The 15,618-nt window shown below is 43.0% G+C and overlaps 1 protein-coding gene across 1 annotated transcript; it reads right to left on the reverse strand.

Annotated features, from left to right (window-relative positions):
• Positions 1-878: 878 nt before the first annotated feature.
• Positions 879-6,375, reverse strand: LOC115359588 (netrin-4). The gene is made up of 10 exons (XM_030052141.1): positions 6,300-6,375; positions 5,174-5,664; positions 4,767-5,087; positions 3,861-3,987; positions 3,125-3,313; positions 2,487-2,703; positions 2,251-2,378; positions 2,104-2,172; positions 1,813-1,983; positions 879-1,319 (listed from the first exon to the last, which is right to left on the reverse strand). Exons 1-10 carry the CDS (start codon positions 6,373-6,375, stop codon positions 1,186-1,188), a joined length of 1,923 nt encoding a protein of 640 aa, XP_029908001.1. The 3' UTR covers positions 879-1,185.
• Positions 6,376-15,618: the final 9,243 nt, after the last annotated feature.

Consider the following 15,618-nt stretch of genomic DNA (forward strand, 5'->3'; position numbering starts at 1 on the left):
ACCATGCATCCTCTGAATGCCCTTGGCCTCTAGGTTGTGGTTGTAAAGTTTCATGAGGCTCTAATTATCCTAAAGGCCACATTAGGTCATTTTATATAGTGACATCAAGTGTCAAAAAATGACCTCACTACAAAGAGATGGCTACCATGGGGACCAACATCATCACACATGAATGAATAAAAGTGGGCTCATTTAGTCCATGACTGTTTAGGCCCCAGTATGCACAAATGCACCATTTTAAAATCAGTACTGCATGCACAAACTTGAATGTTTCTTTGCCTCAAACTGCACAGGATTGGCATAAGGTGGACATGTCCGCAAAGGGGAGACCCATGGGTACCCAGACAACCCATTTTCATTCAGATATCTTGAAGTCAGACGTCAAATCTTTACTCTATATCATTTCAAGAATTTAAAAAATCTATTTAAAAAGTAATTTAAAAAATCATAACTTAAGAGAATAGATTTTTCCCCATCTCTAATGCAAATTACTGTAAACAATGAAGTTGGAAAACTATTCAATAATCACAGTGCTTCTTACAAAGACAGAAATATTAAATAACTACACACTGTCTCCCCTTGCTCGTTCTTATTTAATAATACAACATTTAGGAGCTTTTTATTTTAATATGTACTGTATTTTTTGCATATTGGCTAGTATATGACTACAGGAAGAAAAGATTTATAGCCTTATTAATGCTCTTCTCTTGATATGTTGTGAGTCTTATGGGGTTTTCCTGTGGACTGTGTACTGACTGAAACTACCCAGACGACTTTCAAGGTGAGGTAACCCAAGAGCCAGACGTGAGTCAGTTACTGGTTACTTTAATGTGTGAATTATGATAGAACCACACAATCGTATTTTATAGCCTCTGTATATCATAGTATATTAATGATGATATATCAGTTTGGAGGAAATCCTTCTCATGTTTGAAGAGAAAAATCCTCCTGAACCCTCATTTAAGTAATTTTTTAACATGAGGAATACCTGTTCAGTGACGTGGAGCCAACTTGAGTTCAACCCTTGAGTCAGTTCCACTTTGATGACATAATATAGTCACACAATAGTGAGAAGTTCTCTTTAGTGAGTTTCAGTCCATTTGCTGAATTGTCCACCAACTCTGTGTGACTTGGATGATCAAATCCTGTCTAGTTGTCCCTCTGGTTTCTGGATCTTATAGTTCATCAACATCCATGCCTTAGGCCCTGTGATATAAGTGTCCCCAGTCTGGGTGTCCAGGGGACCACTATGCTCTGCATGGTCACCAGCAAACGACCTGTCCCAGCCTCCTCCGGGCCTGCCAGCAGGTAGTCCATACCTGGCAGAGGAGAGCAGTAGAATAGAGAAGATACTGTAACACCATAAAACTGCAAATGGCTTAAAAGTAGATGGGAGCACTAAGTCGATAGCATAGATTTTTTTTCTCACTGTACCACGACTGATGTTTCAGTATACAGCCTTCAGAGTCAACTTGCAAGACACTGTTACAGTTTCAAGCTGACTGACAAGTACATCTTCATTTGTTTTGGTATGGGTGTGCAATCTACTTACAAGAAAAGATCATGTAAATTTATCTAATACATAAGAATGTCCCCTAGATTTTAGATATGCCATTGGTCGATCACCTAATTCATTGAGGGCATGGTTGTGGTAAAACACTGAGACCATATGCTTCATGGATTGTCAAGAGGTGTTCTGATATGTGTGCCCCTCTTATGCTGGGAAGCATGTACTGAGCATTATCATCATACATTCTCATGTCAATTCATAACACAAATTCCTGTTTTGTCTAGTGTTGGATCATGCCTTACCTGGGTTTAGGATGGGACAGGTGCAGCCACGGCTGGTCCAGGACAGAGGATACATGCTGATGGTCCCCAGAGACAGCGCCACCTGGCCAGATTGCAGGACCTTACGAATCTTGACCTGCACCTCTGCATGGCTCCCCTTGTCATGAGCAGACAGCACACTGGCCTTGATCACTGCCGTGGAGCACAGGCACACCGATCCAGAGTTAGCAAGGGCTGAGAAGGTATTTTTAAACATAGCTAACAACTCTGAAACAATTCAAACAACTGTAAATTCAACGTATTATTTCTTACCATAGTCATGTTTGGTCTTACAGAGGTCAGATGCACTTCTCAGCTTTCTCTCTTTGCAGCTGCACTTCCCTGTGCAGAGGCATTGGGATATTCACTGATCCAGTTCCCACTCAGCATTACATGCGACAGCTATGTTTATACACTCACCTGTGTAATGCAGGGCAGAAACTGCAAGCTGCTTTGACCATGTTACCTCACCCTCATGGGTGAGCATATGATCCAAATCAGGAATTTTTCCGCCAATGGGCACATTGAAAACCTGGTTATTTGAGTAGCTGCCAAAGTGGAAATCAATACACCAGACCAAAGTTGATTAGTGATTCTACTGTGGCTTTCTCTCTATTGTGCAAGAAAACTGGCAAAAGATAAAGGACATGGCTAACCTATCAAGGCACTGCCCAGTGGTCGGATCACAGCCCTGAGGGCAGGCGCAAGGTTTGCAACCCTCCACTCCAAAGCCCCAGTACCCAGGCAGGCAGTGGCTGCAGCTTATGCCCCCTATGCCAGATTTACAGTGGCACTGCCCACTCCTAGGGTGACACCAGGGTCCCTCTTGTCCCACATGGGCAGGCATTGAGCCCCGTGGATCACACCAGCAGCCTAAAAAAGAGAGAGAGAGAGTGAATTCTGCATGCTGTGTAAACATGCCACAATCACTTTGTCAAGAGTAATCACTAGTTTCTTATCCGCTGGCTTCTGTTCTCCTTCTCGCACCAAAATATGCAGTTACACAAATGTACCAGGAGATGGAGACACCAGATATTACGACTGTTAAGAGGAACGCTCCTCTCCAAAGTCACTCTGTTTCCACACACAAAATATAGTCTTGCTCTCCTTTTATTCCATTCCGAGGGTTTTCCTTCTTTTGAATGAATTCCACCAAAAAAATAAATAAAATACAATCAGAGGACAGATATGGCAGATTAAGCTGTGTTGCCTCATGGTCAATGCTGAACATATGTTATTTTGCTCTCTGACCACTTGAAAACACACCAGTGACCCCCGGTCTTCAGTCTCTTACGTGTGCAGGCGTGGGGGGAGCTGAGGGGCAGGGACGGGTGCCGGTGGTAGCCATGGCGGCAACGCTGGCACCTACGCCCGACTGTGTTGTGACGGCAGTTGTTACAAACGCCCCCACTGGTGCCACCCGAGGAAAGCCACACACGCTCCGAGAAGTGACAGCTGTCTGCGTGACTGTGGCACTCGCACTCTGAGGTTACACATGTAAAACAGCAGAGGAAGAGGAGCGACAAGATGAAGAGAAAAAAGAGAACATGGTGGGATGGTGAAAAGAAAGAGTGCAATTTGGGATATTAGGTAAACTTTTAGACAAATGATTCTAAGTTTAAAAACTAAAAAAACATTCCACGTATACAGCATATTTGGTTGTAATGGCACACTCAAGGCGTCTTTCCTTAAGAATGAGCAACATGGTTTATGTTTTTGAGCACTGTACTTACAGTCGCGTAGTCAATCAAAGTTATTCACAACTTTTAGTGATGTTTTGACAATACAACATTAATGAACAGTGGAACATTTTAGTGAAATATCAAAACATCTTTCATCTGAAAAAACTGACACAGGCCTGGAGAGTTTTCTTTTTATTGCTCCAAATAGTACCTTTCATCCAAAACTGTCATCCATTCTCTTTGCTATGATTCTCCCTTCATTTTACTCTTGACTGGCTATATTTATCACCATGGTGGAGATCTACTGTCCTAAAAGTGGGTGATGCTGTTTGGCAGTTTCTCACTTACTCTGGCATGGGTTTGGCTCTCCACTGCTGCCGTTGGCTGGCCTCCAGGGACGGTCATTGTAGAGTGGGGCACACTTCTCGCAGTGTTCTCCTGCTGTGTTGTGAACACACACACACCTACCAGGCACCTGCAAGACACAGCTGTGACTGCTCAATAAATTCACCTACATTAGCGGCAGTTACAGACGCTCAGAAACCTGTCAGGTAGCAGACCTGCAGTAAACGCACATCCTGACAGCTGCTATAAAGAGCAGTACAATCTGTTTAATGCCCTTTGACATGTGATTTTTACATGAGTAGAAGACTCATGTAAAAATGTGAGTACATTTCACATCCGGACATAACATCCGGACACCTGCGCTCTACAGCACTGTGTGTGAACACAGGCCAGTGCAAAAACACTATGGGTGTGATTGTTTACCCTTTTCACAATCTGACTACCTTTGTTTTGCTTTAAAAATAAATAAATAAAATAAACAGACTTCAGAATTCAATAGCTTTTATCATTTTTTTTTTTTTTTAAATCCATACCATTAATTCAACACATAAAACTGAACTGGGTTTTTTCCAATGTTGTGTAAAAGTTGTACAATGTAGCAATAAAATTCCTTTGTATGTGTCATTGAAAAGTCACTGAATGGATGAAAAGTTATTGAATGATCAACATTACAATTATGTTGTCTGTAATTTTGCATTGTGTCAAAAATATAAACCCTTCGTGCAGCAAAAAAAAAAAATCACAGTTCAGCACACATATGGTTCAGTGAATCAAGGACTGCAGAATCCTGGTTTTTGATTTCTACTAAAGCCACACAGGTATCCAGTCTTTTCTTGCAGTTTCTTTCTTTTTGTCCCTTCTTTTTTCTCTCAGACATACACCCACACACAGGAAGGATAAGCCACTCACCATGCTGCTGTCCTCCGGTGTGTCCTGGCTGCTATTGTGTGATACACAGTGCTCAGCGTGTCCATGGCACAGGCAGGTCCCTCTAGCCAGTAAAGTGTAAATGGCATAAGGTGCTGAGACTGGGCTCACTGCAGTAGACTGGGAGGACAGAGCTGAGACTGCGGCACTTGTTCCCTCTGCAGGGGTGTTTAGGAGTGCTGGGCATGTCTGAGCCTTCAGGAGTTTGATGCGGAGGTTTGTAAGAGTCAGGCGGGCAAGTGTCTCTGGACTATATGGATCCAGTGCTTTTACAGTGCTGGGGTCTAGGGTCCGCAGTATCACCTGGGTAGAGAAACAGAGCACTAATGAATACTGAATCACACAGTGTATGAGTGGAGTTGTGCCAACCTTTACACATATTGCCTTACCTCCCCATCACTGCAGGGTGTAATACTACTATAACGGGATGTACACAGCGAGCCTGGCTGACTAAGATCATCAGGCAAACCAAACTCCAGGCTACAGTTGTGGGCGAACAGCTTGAGAGTTTCCCAGGTCTGTCCGAAGTTTGACGATCGTTCAATGGCCATGGCAGCAGGCCGGGGTGACCTGAAGAGCAGAACCAAGTGGGAAAGACAGAATTGTGTTTCAAGATCCAAACGGATCTCGTCCTCTTGCTTCTGCCCCGTGCTGCCTGCCCTCGATGCCCACCAAGTATCCGGGTGCAAGAAAGGGTCGTCAGTCATGTGGGCAGGTGGGTGGCTGTCCTCGGGGCAGAGGTGGTGCATCAGAGGAGGAGAGGGGCATTGACTCTGGTGGTGGGAGTTGTTCCCACAGCAGCCTGACAGAGTGATGAGGGCTCTGCCACTAGCCAGGTTCCCGATGGGTGGGCTACATGCATGATCCACACATCTGGAAGCTGAGGCAGAGGTGAGTGGAAAGTCAGTGAAGGAATCATGATATTGAGGATGATGTTAACTAAGTGAAACAGACTGATAGCAGAGGTCAGGAGGCTTCATTACTGCTTTTGTAACTGGTGACAGAAAGGCTTCTGGAAATGAAAAAGGCATCATCCAGCACTGACACCATGAGCTAAACCAAGGTCCTCTTCATTGTTTTGCCATGAATATTTAATTAGCCAGACCATTGTGGCGCTGCTGCTTAGATGTGACACAGAATCCTGCCCTTTCCCCGTGGGATAGCATCAAGGCTCTCAGGTTACATCTAATGGCAACCTATAAAAGAGCCGCTAGCCAGCACTGCCCTATCAAGTTTATCAGCAACAGGTAGCCTATGACCTTTGCTACTTTTCACTGTAAAGATTGCAAGAACCAGGAGATAAAATATTTACTGTAAATAGTGAAGCCATACATATATAACCCATATGTGATAATTTCCTTACCCTATTACACAACTCCTGAACATAACTGCACTAGTGGTGTGCCAGGTCAACAAACTAGCCTGACCACAATGTGAAACAGGAGCGCGCAAAACGAGCTGAGCTGATGAGGTTCAGTCAGCATCAAACATCTTCCACAGAGATGAAGCACTCACCTGCCCCGCTTCGCGTCAGCGCCAAAAACAACCCGCTGACAACCGCCAGCATCTGAAGTCGACCTTTAACAGGCATACTAGACACTATCTCACGTGTTTCTGCCGTGTTTACAGGACACACAGAGCGAAAAAAGCCTCCCAACAGGAATGAGTGTCAACATTGTGAGAATTTATCTGATGACAAGCGCGTTCCTCTGCCGGCGGCCAAGTGCGCAATGCGCGCAGCTTCCAGATGAATTCATGAGTCCTCTGAGATGCTTTTTATCGATGTCCTCTCAGGATAGCGCTGTGTTGGAAAAAAAAATCATCTGCAAAGTTCATATTATATTCGTAGTGCGCATGTTCACATTAGTAATGTGCATCCCGCTGACAGCAGTGGATTGTAAGTGCGCTCCAGTTGTTGTTTATTTCTGTCGGTAACAGAAGGATTATTGGGGTATGGGTTACTGTGGTATAGTCCAAGAATGAAGGCTCCACATTTGACGTAATATCAAAATGCCATTCGTTTCCATGTCATAAATTGAGTCTCAATCCATTTTTGCCCAATAAAGCATAAGACCGTGAGAGCGCGGTGACTTTTGTGTAAAAGCTCTCCCAAATAATGATGAGAACCCTTTTAAACTGACAGTTAAATCCTGCAGTTGATTCACTAGCAGTCAACCTGTGTAGAGCTGTGTAGCCGGCAGACACGGAGAGACGCGCATGTGTCCAATGTCCAGACCTACTTAGCCGTTTACGCGCGGGAGTGCGCTCTATTTATCCAGGCCCCCCCCCACCCCCCAACGCCGTGGACGCTGCACTGCAACACTAAACCAAAACTACACTCGAGCCGATTTTCCCCCAATCTGGCAGCACACACACACTGTCCCTCACTGATCAATAGAGATTCCGCGAAAGTTCGCGTGAAGGGGAAAGCAGACTTGCAAGGGCTCGTCAACGTGGTTAATGTGAACCAGCCGCACTGCGCATACCAACTATACCAGGTCCCTCCACTAACCAGGGCCCCGTAATAGGGCGAGGAAATTAGTTGATCTACCTCTGTCCTTCTGTTTTTCAGCTGCAGGAATTCCCAGTTGCAGGTCTCTTTGAAGTCTAACTGGAAGAAACCTGAGATGGGGGACAAAAATAGTCTTCAGAGTAGGTCCTTACAGCCTGATTACGCATTGTCGCACCAAAGCCTACCAGACAGGACTTGGTGAGAGAGGGGGAATGACAGTGGATTCATGTAACTGACTTGGCCAAGAACAGTGCCTCTCCACACCATCTGTCTGCCTCACTGGGCGGATTATTCTTGCATTCTCTGCTATAACTCAAGACAGTAATACGGGATAATAAACACATGGTCTCAACAGTGCTGATATATCACAGTGCTTCTATTAAATTCCCTTTTAACCACATAGGCTATACCTCAGGAAATTTACAGTCTTTGGCTGAACTTGTTGATGTATCCCCCCCTCCCTAGCACACACTGAGTCCATGGAATAAACACCATGTCTCCTCAGTTTTATGTCCCAGCCTAAAATCCTGAGGGCTCAGAAAATTGGAATAGACACACAAAATTGGATTGGTTTCCATAAATGTCTTCAATGCCATACAAATTGTTTACAGACCAGCTTGATTGCCATTGCACAGAGTGGAGAACAAAAATGGAATTACTATGGAATGGCGTACAGGCCTATGGTATGATAATGTGTTGTGTTTGTGCTGACTGAAAATGTGATATGTTATTTTGGTGGCAACCAGAAGTAGTTTTCTTGCATGTTTTTGTCTCAATTTTCAATCTCAATTCCTAGTCCCAGTCATAGTGATTGTATTCTTTCCCTCAAAATGTATTATTTACTGAAGTCTTGATCTAAGTGAACTAAAGGTACAAAAATCAGCTTTGGCTTGAATTAATAATAATTGACAAGAAGCTACATAGGGCCTACATTACTATTTTGACACTTCAACCACCACATCCATTCATCACCTTACATAACCACATCTCAGGCCTCCATACAATAAAACCCTGGAGGCTCCTCTTCATCTTCAAACATTTCATTGTTTCTCATTTGGTCTCATTCCAGCGGTGCAGTATATGCTATGAATAGCTTTATGAGAGATTTGGATAATCCTGTTTATGAGAAATTAGCTGTGAGCTGGTAATGTTAGTGGCACACAGATGTAGTTTCTGGCTGCTTGTGTCACTGTTAGACTGATTTAGAGTCAGCTCTGTGACAGCACATTAGCCTGAGGAAATGAGATGCAGATCTTCTGTCAGGTTGTTGATGGGAGGGAATGTGATTATTTGTGTGTATATTTGTGAGTGTGGGTGCATAGACACACTGCTTCACATTATCGATGTTACGCAACTAGGTGTAGTGTTATTCTTGTGGACAGAATCAAGCTGGTTCTGAGAAAAGTTGAACAAACAAAGTGATAGGATTGTATTGTATGTATTATTGAACGTTTTTTTTTTTGTTTTAGTTTTTTTTTTAATTTACATGTCATGCCTCTCAAATGCCACATGGGATTACATCACTCTGTTAAAATGTGATGTTTTTGGAAATCAGGACTAACAATCTTTCAGCTTGCCGTATCATAGCTCTAAATAATATTAATGTCACAATTACAGTAATGAAGAATAATGTATTTGACTGTTTTTGGAAATCGGGACCGGTTATGATATTTTTCCCAATTCTCAAATTTATTTGCAGTTGCTATAAAAGAGCGTTGGGGTCGAGGTTTTCAGCGTAATGGGAAAGCGAGCCATAAACCATTTTTAAGAGAAGCCTGCTCAACAAGTCATCTATGTTCTGTTGCTTAGTTTAGCTTCGAAAATGCAAAACACATTGAAATCTTAATTGACTAAAGTGTAATTATGGGTAATTTTCTGTGAAAAAGCAGCACCTCATGCAGTGCTAGCCCACAACCAATAAAGTTTACGACATGTGAAAGTATCAAGGAAGCAAAAGAGCAGAATCTGCTGCCATTCCCAGCACTTGTTGCTGAGAGAAAAATGTACATGTTTTTGTGCCAGGAACTTTCCCTGCAATGCATTCTCTCAATGTTCTGAATGTGTCTTCATCATGGCCCCCAGCTGTGAGGGGTCAAATACCAGCCAGGCAAGGTCACAGGGATCTCCTACCTGCCCCATGACTGCTTCTCTAATTGCTCCTCTTTCTCTCATTTACTAGGCTTAATGGGGGCTGGGGTTAGGGAGTCGGGGTCAGATGAACAGGGACCCCCCCGGCCCCTATAATCCTCAGTGTTTGTCCAGGTTGCTCATACATGCGTGCGTTGAGAACATGGCATCACTCCTCACTTCTCCATCTCTTTCTCCCTCCCTGTCTTTTGTTGGTCCTTGTGTCCAATATGTCAGCTCATGTGTTCCTCTAGGAATGAAGAGGATTAAACTGTTTCCTTAAACCGCTTTACATGGCAGAATTCATAGGACAAAAATGATTATGTCTTCAAACAGCACATCTACTCACTCATTTTATTGTCAATGTATCCTGCTGGATTTAGAAAGATCAGTTTTATTCCTATATAGATTTAACTGCTCGTCAGCTTGTTACAGGCATTTCGTGTGTAGCATAGTGACACACACTGGCTTGAACTGTGTATGATCTGATATACTGTTAAAGAGCAGTAAGTGCATGCCATGGTTAATATGGTTTGTGCTAAAATACCAAGGCCAGAGTTTAATTATCTGGTTACATTTTTCACAAAAAACAAAACAAAACTTTTATAGCTAAGTGGTATATTTCTAAAATTTGGGCAGTTCTATACTAGGCAGTTGCACTCTTACCAACATGTGAAATTGACCCAACAGAGGAGATGACTAAAGCTGTTTCATCCAACAGACATTTTGCAACTGTGGGAGACACCAACAAGATATCAGAGTCAAGGGTTTCATCCGTAAATACTTGACCTTGAAGAGTGTCAGTTGGCATGATTTGAAGTTGAAAGGTCAAGGTGAAAGTTCAACTCCAAAGGTCTAGTTCAAGTCCAGTAAAAAGAGGATTCTTTTTTGATGGTTTCTTTCAGCTGGTCTGTTCTCATGTTATCTCTTTGCTGTCATTTATTATCAGTGTGGGTGGATTACTTTGCTTTCCCTTTGCTACCACAATCCTCATGTCATAGTGGGATGTTTTACAATCCAGGAGAGATGTCGGTTTAAGTAAGTTAAAGCTGATTTTGTTAATGCGTATGCATGCACACATCCATAATATGTGTGTGACTATGTGCGTGTGGGTGTAATAGGTTTAAATTGCACTGTGTGCTTCTTTGATCTGAGAGGATGAATGACATAGATTAAGCTGTCAAGCCAGGGACTGATAGAGGCCAGATGAGGCAGGATGACAAATCAAGGCCCCTGAGGAACACTTGGACAGATTGCCAAAGCAATAATGTGTGTGTGCGTGCGTGTGTGTGTCTGAGGACTTGTGTGTGTTTGTGCGTAGAACAGCATGGTCATAAACTCGTACATATGTGTAAGCACATGGAGACTATGCTGATTCGTTTCAATTTATTCTTTATTAATTCTTAACAAGAAAGAATGGCTGGAATGTTAAGAAGAGAGGCTCATTTGAATTGGTTTGGGTTGAGTGGCGGTGACTTATTTATAGCGGAAACTCCTGTTTAATATTGAACAAGGAATGAACCTCCCACCCACAAGCACACTTGCAAACACACATTCCTACCACTGGCCCAGTCAGTCTCAGTCCCTTTTCAATAACATTCTCTAACCTCTTCTTTATCTGTTTATGATGTTTTCATCCACCACACTCAAGATTTTATTTTGTGTTTTATTCACCCACTCACTCACTGAAATATATACACGGCAATATGCAAACACAGACCCACAATCGTTTTCTCTTTCAGTCCTTCTTAACTTTCCCTCGCCCACCCACATAAACAACCTCAAATGCCAGCACACACTTTCTCCCACAAAAACACACTCAGACATATGTTATAGATTCTGATCAGTGCTTTCTTATTCTTCCAGCTCATATCCGCACACTCACTTAGATAAGCATGCTGACTTGGTTTGTGTAACGATTTGGACACTAAATGTTAAACAACTTCAGTGGATTACCAGGATAACGGTGGTTCGGCCCAGTAATAACCATACATATGAAAGAGTAAAAGAGTTGAACAGGGTCAACAAACAGCCAGAATGTTCTAGGTCAGATGTCAGTGTAGACGTTAACAAATCACACTAGCCATTTGGTGAGGTTCAACAGCATTTGGACACAGCCATAACACATACATGTTCAGAATAACACACACACACACATACACGCATGTGCACACACATACATGAAGTATATGTACACACATCAGTCTCCATTTTTTAACCTCAGATCTGTGAGCGTTCTCCGCTATGCTGAGTATTTTACAACCCATGGTGTCTGATCTTTGAGCTTTAAAGTGACTTTGGCTCCCCTCCTAAAAGTCACACTGAGAAATGGGGCAAATGAGAGGAAAAATCAAAGGCAGATGTTTGGGGTCCAGGGCCACAGGTTGTGAGTTCCAGTTTCTCATGTCTGGCCATTTTGATGCTTTAAGGGCCTTCTGTACTCGTTAAACACACTCTTAACTTGCATGCCAAGAGTCCACCTGTGATTCACCCGACCCAAGACGGCAACTTCAGTGTCTACCCAGACGGGAGGGTCAGTGTGAAACAACAGTACCTAAAACGATCGGGAAGAAAATTTAAACTTCACGGGGCAACTTCTTACATCGCTCGTCTCTGCCTTGGTCTTGTAAATCACGCAGCCACAAAACACAGTGATGTTAATGTGACATTTGCCGCCCTAATGGTGTATCTATTTCATCTATTAACTGGCACCAGTGACATTCATATATCACAGTAGTGTTGTCACTGAGAGCAGACACCTTGTAAAAGAGGGAAAGCACTTGGAAAATTGGATGCAGTGATGAGTTGTAAATGCTACGTGTGAAGCATTCTTAGACTGTGACCAGGTGTGAGTTCAATCTGTTCCATGTCCTACAGTGTTTATGTGTAAAATACAAGTAGGAATGCTTTTTTCCCCCGTCTTCCAGGGCTAAATAAAGCAATATGTTTGCACAAAAGCAGAAAGAAGAACGTGACTTTACTAGAAAGTCATGCCTGCTTATGTTTACAGCCTCATGCACACATACAAAAATATTCACACTCCTATGTAGGGGAGTGCCCACATTTGTGGTTGGTGTGTGGGTTTCTGCAGGGGGAAAGAGGTGTGTGGGAATACTGTACAGTATGCGTAACCACTAAGCCCTGCTGGGTTGGCCAACAATGTGACAATAACAAGGGGATAGACAATGTTTGATCCTATCAGCCAACATCTGGCCGTCAGGAGGAGCTAAAGTTAGAAGCACATGCTGATCTCATTACTGTAAAATGGGAGTTATATTCACACAGGCATGACCCCCACAATAACCCAGCACTGTAAAAGCAAGAGGAAGATGAGAGTGGCATGGATAATAATGCAAGGATCTTAGGATCAAGATGCAAGATGATGGATTGTGGCTAATGCTGATCTTGTGTGGTGGTTGATGTTGAACCAGCTCTTTAAAGTGAGGATATAGCTGCTGCTGGACTGTCAGACAGAGGCGAGGGGGCAGAGCGAGAGAGAAAGAAGGGTACAGGGTGGATCAAAGCTGTTACAAGCTTGTTAAAATCTAATCAGTTCCACACAGCCAGAGCTGCTTGCCACATCTGTCCGCTCCAGCCCCTTCGCACTGGTGGGCTCCAGGCTCCAGTGATGGCCACAGAGCTGCCCGCCAAACCTTGGTAGGCAGCCATGTTTTGATGACCACCACACCATCAGAGACTTGTGGGGCTCATGTGGTTTCCTTTGGATACTCTGGCTCAGAGCCTCTCATTGATCTCATCAATACAATTAGGCACCTGCTAATGATTAATAAACCGCCGTGGCCTGGAGGGGTTGTTAGCATCAGACTACTGAGACCGCTCTGATATGATAATGTCATTATTAGATGTGGGTTAGTTAGACCCTTGGGGAAGTCTTTTATTGGGTTTGGCCTTCCACAATGGGTGAGGTCACTGTTTTGAGACTAAGCTCCACTGCAAAGATACCAATAAAGCAAAGGGCCTATTACTGTAGCCTATATCTCAACAGGCCAAGTCTTGAGTAATGACACGCCAATCCACAGAACTGTAGCATCCACAGCATCCATCAGCTTCTACAGCATGCATATTGAACCACTGTGTGTATTTAACCTTTGAATTTTGTTCCATTGTAAAGCACTCCTCATTATCTCCATGTCCTTCTCTCATGACACTTGAGCACAGCGATATAGGTCACCACTGACTCCCTTGTCCTTATGATCCCAGCCACAGCAGGCGCAGGGCCTCCTGTGGCCTCAGTTTTGATTTTCACACAGACTGCGCTTCCTCAAGTCCTCTCTGCACCCCTTCCGACCTTAATTCTGTCCTCATCTGCACGGCAGCATGTCCTCTGCAAGTGACACGTGAGGGTTCAGACACATGAGACCATTCATTTGTGCTTGGTTACACAATCTCAGACTGCTCTGATGGGTTTCAACTGAAGAGGCCAGGGGCTGGAGCTGGGGCCGGGGAGCATGATGTCCGTGATCTACCATGGGAAACAGACCAGGATACGATGCCCTTGTGACCTAGTAGTGTGGGCATCGCATGGGTCAATGGGGTTTCCCTTGCAGACACATTTAGGCAACCGTGGGTGTGACAAGGGAAGGATTGCAAATATGAGTGCAAGAACATGCTCATTCCAGTCACATTCCATCACCAATCATTACTGCCATTACCATCACTATCTTCACTGGGAAAGTAAAAGGAGAGGGATGTAGGACGCTAACCCGTGGGGACCAATGTCATGTCAAGTTACAGGTTATGTAACCAGAATTAATCAATTTGCTGTCAGTTTGCTCAGAGCTGATGCTTGAAACTACAGAATAATATTAACTTTCCATGTATCATTACCCTTTTCTCCTAATGCTAAAAAAATATATACAGTACAGGCCAAAAGTTTGGACACACCTTCTCATTCAATGCGTTTTCTTTATTTTCATGACTATTTACATTGTAGATTCTAACTGAAGGAATCAAAACTATGAATGAACACACGTGGAGTTACGTACTTAACAAAAAAAGGTGAAATAACTGAAAACATGTTTTATATTCTAGTTTCTTCAAAATAGCCACCCTTTGCTCTGATTACTGCTTTGCACACTCTTGGCATTCTCTCGATGAGCTTCAAGAGGTAGTCACCTGAAATGGTTTTCACTTCACAGGTGTGCCTTATCAGGGTTAATTAGTGGAATTTCTTGCTTTATCAATGGGGTTGGGACCATCTGTTGTGTTGTGCAGAAGTCAGGTTACTACACAGCCGACAGACAAAATTCATATTATGGCAAGAACCAATCAGCTAACTAAAGAAAAACGAGTGGCCATCATTCCTTTAAGAAATGAAGGTCAGTCAGTCTGGAAAATTGCAAAAACTTTAAATGTGTCCCCAAGTGGAGTCGCAAAAAATAAATGAAAATAAAGAAAACGCATTGAATGAGAAGATGTGTCCAAACTTTTGGCCTGTACTGTATATATACATTTAATTCACTCCATACAAGTTCAATCCTGGTTTAAGTTTTTGACCCCTGCCTTTGAAGGAGAGTGGTAGTTCATATACTTCTCTTGATTGGGCTTATGAATATGAACACATTCAGAAAAGCCGTTTACGTTAAAAAAAAAAAATGACACCCCAAAATAAGTATATGAATAAATAAATGAACACCGACAATAAAGTATACTAAATTAAAATAAAATACAGTGTGACAGATGATATGCTCTTTACTCACTCTGCTGGCGGGCCGACACATCACATCAACTTCCCTGACAACCGTTGCCACGTCCATCACTAGGTTACCACTTGGAAACAGAGATTTTTACAAGTTACGTTCAACCGGTCATGTACCTAAACACTGGACGGTTTGAAGCAAGTTTTAACGTTTCCTATTTCAAGTAAGGTATGTGGAAATCATTTCGGCTATGGTTCACAAAGTCAAATCGAGAAATTAGATGTGAAATTTTGAAGAGTTACTTTCACAGTGGAATGACAGTTATGCTAGGCTGTACGGACAGGTGACTTGGTTAGCACAACCCCAGTCTGCTCTAATGGGCTGCATTGATTAGCATTAGCATGTAAGTACAGCCAGAGTTGAGGTGAGCCTTCGTTCAGAGCCAGGGGTGTTTTTCTATTATTCGAGCTAAAACAAACAAACAAACAAACAAAAAAAGATTTTCGAATCAGAAAAAAACTCCAAATTATAGCCT

Source organism: Myripristis murdjan, chromosome 5 (genome assembly GCF_902150065.1).
Source record: "Myripristis murdjan chromosome 5, fMyrMur1.1, whole genome shotgun sequence".
Classification (NCBI taxonomy): Eukaryota; Metazoa; Chordata; class Actinopteri; order Holocentriformes; family Holocentridae; genus Myripristis; species Myripristis murdjan.

Coding starts and splice junctions, on each gene's coding strand:
- LOC115359588 (XM_030052141.1), bottom strand. CDS start 6,375: ATGCCTGTTAAAGGTCGACTTCAGATGCTGGCGGTTGTCAGCGGGTTG. Junction 5,665..6,299: donor GCTGACGCGAAGCGGGGCAG/GTGAGTGCTTCA, acceptor CCTCTGCCTCAG/CTTCCAGATGTGTGGATCAT. Junction 1,984..2,103: donor TAAGACCAAACATGACTATG/GTAAGAAATAAT, acceptor GCTCCACGGCAG/TGATCAAGGCCAGTGTGCTG.